This window comes from Gadus morhua, chromosome 16, assembly GCF_902167405.1.
Source record: "Gadus morhua chromosome 16, gadMor3.0, whole genome shotgun sequence".
Classification (NCBI taxonomy): Eukaryota; Metazoa; Chordata; class Actinopteri; order Gadiformes; family Gadidae; genus Gadus; species Gadus morhua.
Window position 1 is genome coordinate 22,864,436 of NC_044063.1, and position 12,086 is coordinate 22,876,521.

At 40.6% G+C, this 12,086-nt stretch overlaps 1 protein-coding gene across 2 annotated transcripts in view; it reads left to right on the forward strand.

Moving 5' to 3' along the window:
* LOC115528875 (seizure protein 6 homolog) overlaps positions 1-12,086 on the forward strand; it is a 61,658-nt gene that overhangs the window by 33,437 nt on the left and 16,135 nt on the right. For both annotated transcript variants that reach the window (XM_030337252.1, XM_030337251.1), the window contains exon 4: positions 7,849-8,038. In XM_030337252.1, the coding sequence (XP_030193112.1) occupies positions 7,849-8,038 (190 nt within the window). The remainder of the gene's footprint in view (positions 1-7,848; positions 8,039-12,086) is intronic.

The window sequence follows — 12,086 nt, forward strand, 5'->3', positions numbered from 1 at the left end:
CAAGAGGATGCTGCATGTTATAATGTATTATTCTTTAAAAGACAAACCCTTCAATTCTTGACCTCGACTAGGCACCGCAGAGGCAGCCCTCTGCCCTCGTGTATTCACGCCAGCCCTGAAATAATAATTCAAATGGTTATTGATGATAAAGAATAGAAAGGGACTCTCCGTGTGACGTGTTCAGTTTCCTTTCAAACAGCCATACCTACATCAGCCCTTTTTTCACACTGTTACTTGTGTGATATCAGTGTCTTTGTGTGAGAGGATAGGGGGTATTTCCAAGGACATGGATGGATACAGGATATTGTCCACATCTTTTCTCTAAACTAGAGGAGAACATTTTTCCCCGTCTCCCTTTTGTTCTCTTTCATATCAATTCCATTGCTTGGCCCCACAAAGGCACATCTCAGGCAAAATGGATTATGTCCCTCTTCGGTCAGATCGTAACAATAGAAAATGGATTGCTTCAAGAAAATGTATAACAATGGAGAATAAATGGATAAATAATGAACTTTTACTATGGATCTTATAACCATTTCCAAATCATAGATATCTCTAGTGCTTAGGCGAAGGTAACTATTTGACACAGTTCCCAGATATCAAATAGGTACTTTTGTAAGGCTGAGTCTGCGTTCACTTGGTTCAGGCAGACAGCAGACGGACTACCCCTTCTGGATCGCGTGGTAAAACAGTCTGACCAAATGGCACGACAGCAAATCAAAACATGCATGACGATATATTGCTATTGTGATGAAGTATTATTTACAAAGAATGGGGAACTGTAAACAATTATAATATTTTATTTTTGGACGGCAATGTGGGTGCCGTAACTGTTGCCAGTATTTTCTATCAGCATCACTGTCCGGCTCTCGTCAAATTATATCAGGATTTCTATATACCTTCTGCCTGATCCACGTGAACACAGCAATAGTTTTAGAATGTAGTGGTCTTCACTAAAATTAGTTTTCTTTTTTACAGTTTCTCTATACTGCAGGCCATTGAACTATGAGGAATAGCACATCTTTCCAAGATTCTGCCTTGTTGGCTATTCACAGACTTTACATCTGTAAATAACAGACTCAGAGGAACCCATGCTCTCGTATACCCGCCCCCACACAATAACAACCACCGCAATAATTGCATCTACGCAGTCCATGATCTGTTTCCTTTTTCTGTTTTTATTTCTGTGACTTGAGATCTTTTCGGGGATTTGCCGGAACCAGATAATCAGCTTAAAGCTGCTGGTAGAGCATTCACTAAAACTACTACTTGATACTGAACTACCTAATCCAGACATTTGCCCCGGAATCACCTTGATAGAGGTGGGAAACAGGAAAGGGCGGGGCTCAGAAACTGCAACAATCTCTATGAACCTTTGAAAACCTTTCAGGATTATTTTTTAATTTTTAAGTCATGAACCTGTTTGTGACATTTCATGCCCACTGTCATGCCCTCTTTCAGCTGATTGGCATGAAAAGTTCTAAATTCTTACTTGGGTCATCATAACCAACCTACCGAATAAATTTGCTATAAATCTGTGCTCAACCTTTTTTTTGATATCCCGGACAGTGATAGTAAGGTACATTGACAAACACACTGACAGGAGAAAACCTCCATGGTAGAGGTTATGAATATATGATATGCAAGCAAGTAGAGGTAAATAGATCTGCTTTTCTTTTCACAAATGTTCTGAACAAAGAGAAAAGAAACCTACGAATAATTCAACATGAAAACCCCAATATCCCTGGACAAAGATTATCCCCTGGTCTTACACACACTATTATAAACTCGCATATACACCCGTATACTCACACACACACACACACACACACACACACACACACACACACACACACACACACACACACACACACACACACACACACACACACACACACACACACACACACACACACACACACACACACACACCATTATACTCCTTTTACATGTATGCATGAGAATGTATAGTAGTGTATGTGAGAGAGTATTGTAGTGTATGTGAGGGAGAATAGTAGTGTATGTGAGAGTATTGTAGTGTATGTGAGAGAGAATAGTAGTGTATGTGAGAGTATAGTAGTGCGTGAGAGAGCATATACGGTAGTTGGGTATGTGAGAGAGTATAGTAGTGTATGCGAGAGAGTATAGTTGTTTATGCAAGAGAAAATAGTAGTGTGTGAGAGAGAATAGTAGTGTATGTAAGAGAGCATAGTAGTGTATGTGAGAGAGCATAGTAGTGTATGTGAGAGAGAATAGTAGTGTATGTGAGAGAGCATAGTAGTGTATGTGAGAGAGAATAGTAGTGTATGTGAGAGAGCATAGATGTGTATGTGAGAGAGTATAGTTGTTTATGCAAGAGAATATAGTAGTGTGTGTGAGAGAGTATATATGTTTATGCAAAAGAATATAGTAGTGTGTGTGAGAGAGTATATATGTTTATGCAAGAGAATATAGTAGTGTGTGTTTGAGAGTATAGTTGTTAATGCAAGAGACTATAGTAGTGTGTGTGAGAGACTATTGTAGTGTTTGTGAGTGAGTTTGAGTGAAACGGAAGTGAGTTTGATTTCTCAGTTCCTGATTGGCTGACAGAAGAGGCGGTAGCTTCTGGCGCTCAAAATAGACCTCTGAAGAATAAGTCCCGCCTCCGAGGCTCCGGTTCCATCGGTCAGATGTCTATGGGAAACAACATGGGGTTTTTGAATGATCGTACATAACAAACTCTCCAGGTGGCGAAGAAGTAAAAGCTGCTCATGTTTTGAATTACACACTTTTTCCATCTAGATTCCACTTGGGTTTTGGATTGTCGGTGCCGTAAGTAGTAAACAATAAATGCTACCTTAACCCCACCGACAATCCAAAACCAAAGTGGAATCTAGATTGAAAGGGGGTTTAGTTCAAAACGTGAGCCGCTTATACTTCTTCGCCACCAACAAAGTTTGTTATGTACGATCATTCAAAAACCCCATGTTGTTTCCCATAGACGTTTAACCGATGGAACCAGGAGCCTCGGAAGTAGGACTTATTCTTCAGCAGTCGGTTGCACCAGCAGAACGTAAAGCCGATCATAAGTTCGGGTGTAAAGTCTGCCTTAACCCTACGCTCAACGTAGCTAGTGCCAAACTAAAGGTGTTCTAAATTGTGGTTGCACCACCATAACTTAAGTTGTAACGTTACTAGTAGTGCATAAAGTGTACCAGTTTCACTTTTAATGACGTTTAGATAATTTCAAGCCAATCATTGACAGATAACAATGTAAACAGGAAATACCGGCAAGTTTCCACCTTACCCGAGTGAAGACGCGTTAGCACCCAAATGAGAGGGCAAACAAAACAGTTTCAGTCATTTATTCTCTACAATTTGCTTGGACGGTATAGGTGTGAGGTTAAGCTATTTGATGGCGGATTTTATAATAAATAAAAAAATATAATAAAATATAATAACCGAAATCGCGCATATAATTCAACATCAACATAATAAAGAAATGGATCGATACGGTCACGGACAATCCGTTCCCGGTGCAAATCGCATTGAAACTCCTCTTCCCATTGCTCAAAACGAATAGCCATCTTTACCCTGCGTTAGTGTTGAAATCTTTTTACGTTTTTTTCTTTTAACGGTTCTTTATCGTTAGTATGGAACTTACACCAGCTAGAGGGGAGGTGTAAAAGTTAAGTTATAACTTAGTGTTACGTTGAAACTATCTGCTTGGTGCAACTGCTATTTTTTTAGTAGAGTGTAAAGTCGAACGTTTGGGTGATTTACGTTCAACGTAGCCTAAGTGGGACCTTACGTTCTGCTGGTGCAACTGGAACCAGAGGCTGCGCTGTCATTTCACTCTGGAATTTCCAGCGATTCTGTTATGCTGCGTTCACACCAAAAAAATATTTGGTTGCTTGTTCGCATGGTCGCCTGAGTTTGAGAGAGGCTTCCTCTTGTGACCGCCAATTCATTCTCAACCAGTCTCTCCGCGTTGTGGATGAACACACACTACCCGCCAGAGGAGCTCCGGGAGTCCGCAAACGTCAACAACGCCCTTTCTCCTCCTTGTCGTGGCTCAATTGTACTGATCACGGAAGAGGCAGTGAATGAAGTATTGCTTAGACAGCGATTTATTAGATACCACCGCTAATAAACCGTTGGAACACACACAAGACCGGTAACCACGACATCGCTGGTAATCACAACAAATCCTGCTCCCCCGCTATGTCCGCTTAAGATATCTATATATTATATCATCTTATATTATTTACATATAGAGCTCCTGGACTCACGCCAGAGCTCCCAGAGGTTTCTAGCTTAGAATATTTTATAGAACGGGTGATATTATGAATCCTAAACGACTGCGTTGATTGTTCTGACGTCTCTGGTACTTCCACAACACGTAGAGACCGGCCATGGTTGAGAATTAATTGGCGGTCACAAGAGGAAGCCTCTCTCAAACTCAGGCGGCCACGCGAACAAGCGACCAAATCATATTTTGGTGCGAACGCAGCATAACAACATCGCTGGAGTGAGATTCAAGAGTGAAATGAACACGCAGTATTTTGAGTGCCAGAAGCTACCTTCTCTTCTGTCAGCCAAGGAACTGAGGAATCAAACTCACTTCCGTTTCAGTCAAACTCTCACACACACACTATACTCTCTCACATACAATACTATTCTCTCACACACACTACTATACTCTCTCACATACACTACTATACTCTCTCACATACACTACTACACTCTCTCACATACACTACTATTCTCTCTCACATACACTACTATACTCTCTCACATGCACGACTATACACTCTCATACATACATGTAAAAGGAGTATAATAGTGTGTGTATGAGTATACTGGTGTATATGCAAGATTATAATAGTGTGTGTCAGCCCAAGTATGAATTCTGTCCCAGGCGGCCCCTCATACACACACACACACACACACACACACACACACACACACACACACATACACACACACCGCACACACACACACACACACGCATGGAGGGTTGACACTGTGTAGACGACGAAGCCTGTGATCCCATAGGGAACAAAGTATCTTGGGGATCCGTGTGTCTTGTGCTGCTCCTGCACAGCACCCCACAGTGAGGCCTTCTTTAATGAGGAAATGTACAAGTTGAAAAAAATGAACCCATCCTTTGTTTGAATTGATGAAAGGAAAGGGCCTTTCTTTCTCCTCCCCCATTCTCTGCTATGTGACAGCGTGTACAGCGGGAACTCAGATATCGTTCTCCGGTGTACTAGAGCGTTGGATTTCACAATGGAGCAGGAGAGAAACACAAGAGAATAGAATGCTATAGAATATCATTGATTTAAACACATTCACATTTGCAAGGTGAGTTACAATCAAACCATGTAGCAGGATGTGTTTTCCTGAATCAACCTACATATTCAGTAGGATAGAACTGGAAATCAATTAGGATTGTGAAGTGTCTGCTCAATAAGATAATTAGCTAATAAGCTAAATAAATTAGCTTTGTTTAATTCATACACACTAGGTGCTTGTTCTGTCATCACCTATATTTGTTGACTAACTTCAATGCTAATATTCACATTACTATTCCTTTGAATAGATTATCTATATTACATTTATATTATATTTTATATTTTTATATTACAATTATACATATATACATCTTTCAATGAATTGCACAAGGTTGCAACAATCAAAAACAGCTACTAGTAAATGTTTATTAACATTGTTAATGTTGAATTTGCTGCGTTATGTTTGTAGGCGGATTCTATAATTGTCCATATTGAGTAGATATATGCTTTTTGATATTATATTGGTGACATTAATTGGATTTTCATAATAATTATTCCCTCCCCCTCACGTATGAGTTGAGTGAGAGTTTCACAGGGCCTGGAACCGTTCCAGAGCCAATTGGATGATGTCTCCTGTGGTTATTATGTTGAGTGGTTTATTATTCCCTTACGTGAGGCATAATGTGATTATCCAGCGATGACCCTTTTTTTGTTCATGTAATGTTCTCCTCGGGTTGTGTCCGTGAGTTAATTAACAGTACATTAGGACCCGTTATGCACAACGACAACACTGCCACTTAGTGTAGTAACACAGTGCTGGATCTGCGGCTTGTCACTCACATTAAGTCTGCTTTCAAACGCATGAGATGTGAGGCAGCTTTGTATCGATGTTTCAGAATAGAATAGAATAGAGCAGAGGCATGCAATACAAATTCAAAGAGGTCCAATATGTCCTGAAGAAAAGGTCCAGAACGTGTCGTTACACGTTATAATTGAGTGCCTTATATATTGCAGTAGCATAGTCGTTGTATCAATGTATGTATCTGCCTTTAGTCAACAGCTAACCAAACTCAAACTTCACTTTAGTACAATTTAATAATATTTAAACAATACTTAATAATAATAATAATAATAATAATAATAATACATAATATAATATATAATATATATATAATAATTAACACATTTTCTTTTCTCATTTCAAGCAAAATAAGATGCGAGAATGCAATTCAAAATGAAAGGCTTCGGAAAGAGTTGCATCCTAAAATGCAAATTTTAGAAAAATTAAATAAAAAGATGGCTGTTGTTCTAGTTTTCCTTTTTCTTCTTTTATGTTAACTCCACCTTGCATCTTAAAAATCTCAGCCAATGTGATCAACAATCTAAACACATTGCAACAATTACAAACAGCTTTGAGGCCTCCTATCCCCAGATAACCTACACCTCTGCTTCCTCTGGTTCAGTGAGAGGAGGGCATTATCTAGCTTGGCGGGCCTGGATCTTAAATCTGGGCTGGAATGGTATCAGGGCCATTCTCATACACATGTATAGGTGCTCATTGGTGAGGCTGGAACAATATTGTGTTCTTCATAGTGGAGAAAGCCGCCTCACAGCTGAATGTAGAGCTGATCGTGGTCAACATGTATAAAGGCAGCGGTCTGGGAACATAGGAGACACACTGCTTATGAGCTAGCAGTGTGAAGAATGAACATGTCTGTCCATATAAAAGCTGCTTTCTCTGTCTTCCTTTAATGTTTGCAGTGCGCCATGATAAAAATAATAATTCTGACTGTCCTCGCCTCGTCTCTCCCCTGTTTGTGTCCGTATCTTCTGCACTTACTGGCGTCAGAATGCTTATCAGAAGGTATGGGATTGATTTGCTGGGTCACAGGAGATGATTAATAACGATGCAATGGGTCTCTGAGATTCGTGGACCGCTAAACCAGTGCCATAATGGCTAAAAAAGCTACTCCAGCGAAACTAGAAACACTCTTTCAAAATGATCATTCGCAATAATAGATTCGTTATAGTTCCGAGTACGGGTAGGAAGACTATTAGTGACCGGTCCTCGTCTTAATTTTCTCTTCAATGGAGAAATTATGTCTTCCCCCCCTAATGTGCTGCTAGCGATGATGTTACACGCTGATGACATCCGACTGGAGGGTCCCAGGAAAGACAAACTATATCCCTCATGCTCATCTCAATAAAACTAGGACATCAAGAGACAGGGTGAAGGATGGTGCAACCACCTGTCTAAACGTGGCATCTCTGGCCGCGTTTAGACATGTTATCGCTAGAGAACCATCTGCCCTTTAATAGTGCACTGACCGAGGACTACTGGGAAGACCACCTTTTGACTTTCCCATATTTACTCTGAGCTGTGCCAAAACACATTAAATACATTTTCAATATTATTCTTCCATTCTCCTTGACAAAATTGAAACATGCCTATAGACACACAGTGTAGAATGGAATAAATGTAAATGTGTTGTTGACATAGTAACATATGACATGATATGAATATATATATGTTCTTTGCTTTTCTCCGTTTGTGGATTGTCCTCATGCCCAGGTGTTGCAGGTCAACCTGTCAGAGAGCGACCACGTGACATTTGAGGATGCGGGTGGTGGTGACGATGTCATCCTGGCCAACAGGTCCATCCTAACCAAAGGCCTGGTTGTACGAAGTCGCAGCAACCAGTTCACCATCCATCTGAGCAGCCAGAGGCCCTGGGCCGGGTCCCTGCGGCTCCACTACCAAGGTATGACGCTCACCGTAAGCATGCTAATGCTGCATGCCTCCCGGCCAGCACTGTCCAACCTGAGTGAATTAAATACATGACCTAGTTTGCTGGTCATATTTTTTTCATGATTTATTGTGCTAATTGTGTGAACTATAACTGTCTGTCCAACATCAGACTATTTAATTTAAAATATGTTTCCAGCTATTGAAAAAGTGTACAATGCATTAGAGCACCACCAACTGCATTGCTTCGGCCGACAACGTATTCATGGGAAATTATAGGACAGGACATAGAAAGAGATCTCTATATTAATTAAAATAAAGTATAAAATGTCTATGATATGAAATTAGCAATTTACAGCACCTGATATTTATAAATGTCCATATATATTTGTTCAGCGTCTACTCATCATCACAATTCATAATTCATCATGAAATAGGTTTGGTTTGTCAGTTGTGCTTGTGTTTGGACACCATCATTAAAAGTGAGGGATGAATGAACCTGATAAGGTAAGGAGTCTTTTAAGCATGCTAAATGGAATAAAACAAAGCTTTGTAAAAGTATGGAAATAACAAACAACAGCACAACAGCACTTAATCCTTCGAATGCAATGAAAGAAAGATCCCATGATGATGAATTATTGGTAAAACTATGCAACTACTGGTCAGTTTTCTCCCTGTAATCATGTCAAAATAATGACAAAATAAACGTATTTAACATTACATTTGCCACCACGTCGAAAGTGTTCGACGTGGTGACACACTATCTGAAACTATTTGGCTGAACCCTTACGAGAATGTTCAGATGCATGAATCTGTGAAGCATCACAATACGTGCACCAAGGTGAGAATAATGAAGAACCCAGGGCAGCAGAAAGTATGCAGTCTGTCATTCTCCACTCTTACTCTAAGACTGCACTATTGTAAACAATGCAGAATCATTTTTCAGGCCAGGAACAATAAGTGCCGCCACTAACTCAATGAGGATGAATTCTATCTCGGCCCAGCACATGTGCTCTGTGCAGTCGTTCCTGTAAGCCAACCACGTTTCATTCACTGATGAACTGCTTTTTGGGAAATATGCAGAAACACCAAGGCATTCATTCTTACTGGGTCTTTGACAAACAGCAGCTAGAGTGCAAATCGTATGTTCACTACATCTGCTGTCCACTAAATCACCCTGGCTGTTGCCTTACTTTGTTATATTCAGACTATCCTTATTAACCCCTATCCTTAGTAACCCTAGTGGCAGAGATACATTTCATGTATCGATGCAACTAATTAAGTTGTACTTATCTGAATAATAGATGGATACATTCTAATGAGTTGCTCTGGGATCCTGAGCTTTTTGTCAGCTCATAGTAAACTACTTGAGGATCTAATTAAATGTTAATTATGAAGACACGATTGCCACCATGCTGCCCTATTACTAAGTCTAGTTTTGCCAATTAAATTAGCACTACATGAAAAGTTTGGACAACAGCCTGCTGATACACCTCAGGGAAATAATGTGGCATAGCTCTCTGCACTGAAAGGTTCTGTACAGCATGCTATCAATTATTTTATTTGTATAAAATAGAGCTGTCAAGCGATTACAATATTTAATCATGATTAATCGCATTAATGTCATAGTTAACTCACGATTAATCGCGATTGATCGCAAATTATTTTTCTATGCTAAATATCCCTTGATTTTTTTTGTCCCATAATTCTTCTCATTTTAATTCTCTTATCAACATGGTGAAGTGCATCGGCTTGCCTTGTGCAAATGATTTTTTATTGATAACAACATTGGCATATACTGATCAAAACAGGACGATACAAAAAAAGAGCCCATATTGCAATTAAACGACTGCTTTGAACAAATGTCATTTGAACATAGCAGTCAGGCTACTGCTTCTTTGTTTTGAGCCAAAGAAAAAAAAAACAGAATTTCTTTTTTTTTTTTTTTGTAAATAAAATAATTGCGTTAATCGCGCGATAATTTTTGTAACGCCGTTAAAATTAGTTTGCGTTAACGCCGTTAATAACGCGTTTAACTGACAGCTCTAGTATAAAACCCAGATGTAATAGAATCAAGAGAACAGATCGTACTATTTAAATTCAATAATAAACAATGCAAACATATAACGAAAACTGATAAGAAGAAACATTTATTAAAACCTTTCCGTTGTTGGCTATTTCAAAGTATTTCAAATGGTAAAGTTCCCTTTCAAATTTGATCAGGGCTGTTACATTTAAATACTGAAACAGGATGAATATGGCAACGGTGAACAATCAGTGTTGAGGTGGTGTTATTTATGGACTCTGTTTTGTCACCTGAATCAAGTTAAATGTGATTTCCATGGAAACTAATAAGCCCTCGTATTAAAGGCCATGTTGTTAGTCACCAATGTTCTACTGCAGTACTCATCGGTGTTCATGCAGAAAATGCATTCCTTCACGTTTTACTCAAACGCCTGCTTGACTAAACATGCAGGCTCCAGGAGAACATGGAGGGACACACACAGAGGGATATCTCCCATTTGTTGCGGTTGATAGCAATATGCTTCCACAATCTGGGCCACCCTGAGTCCCAGGATCATGGGCCAGTCAAATGTTGGATTGTAGGTCTCACTTGGTGTGGAATCTCATCTTATTGCAGACAGCTTCCCCCAGGCCCTCTCTGCACACTGCGTGAGTCCTCTGCAGGCATAACCTGTCACAGCCGATCATTCTCAATGGGCTCTGATGAGCTGGGTGTAAATGAGTCCTCCCCTGTCATTTTTTATTATTGATGCACGGATGTGTGTGTGAGTGGTGGATGGTGAGTGAAGGGGCGTTGGATGGTTGGAGGAGTTGCAGTGGAGTGGGGGGCTCGGAAATATCTATTTCTCATCAGCCTATGTACTATACACACGAGGGTTAATAGATCCATCTCCGTAAACTGCCTGAATGTTATTTTTGTTATTTGTACTGCAACCAAAAAGAGACTGACATATATTCCGGACCACAATGCTGAAAAACACTTAATTTGGTAACAGAGGTGTCGCTCTGCACTACGACGCGTTGAGCTATGCTTATTCTGTGGCTGTAGTCTCCTCAAATGTTTTTTTCTACCTCCTCTAAATTACATCTCGAATACTAGTGTGAAGCATGCTGAGAGAGCTAAGACACCATTTTGAGAAACAGACAGGAGAAAATACTACAGTGAGAATATCCAGAATAACCCATCCTTCCCATGTGTACCCCTTTTCAGATGTTAATATAATAATAATGAAACATCTAAAGAGAAAATGAAACTGATGATGTTTCATTGATGGAATATTTATAGGAGTGAGGCACTCTAACCTGCCACATATAGGAACGTATCTAACCTGAACAAAATAATATTTCCCATCATTATAGGTAACACTTCAACCAATTCCCAATCTTATCTTTTCTGACACAATAAGAGGTTTGATGAAGGTTTGATGAAGCACTATTGCACCGACCCACTCTACAACAAAAGCCCCACCTAACTCTGCTTCAAGCCCATGCTTTCTAAGGAAAGCAACCGGGAGATGTATTATAGGAAACCTTAGTGGTGGAAAGCGCAAAGGAGCACGGCGATCTGTAACTTGTAAGTGCATTATCCCTGGTAGGACTTCTCTGTGATTATTACGGACCCCGTTGTGCTTTGTACCGGCCTCCACAGCAAAACAGCTGGCCGTCTGCTCGCGTGGGACTGAGGAGGAACACACCCACCGCCACTGGTGTGGAGCTCTTCAATAGCCTCGCTTGAGGCACACCAGTGCCGGTGTGTGTGTTTTGTCCCTTTCTCCTTCTGCCCACCCACCCACCTCTCCGCCCCTGTCCGTGTTGGTCTAATTGAAAGGGAAGCAGCAGGGTGATCATACTGCAACAACGCAGACGTGACCTCACTCCTCCAGCTCGCCTCTCCCCCCCCCCCCCCGCCCCCCCGCCCAGCTGAGCCACGACGCGACGGCAATAAAGCATGAAGGAAACGGATGGCAAGTGGGTGGAGCGCTGGCAAGCCCCTCGCTGCCTCATTGACTCAGTGTGTATCACAGAGAAAGGAGAAGAGA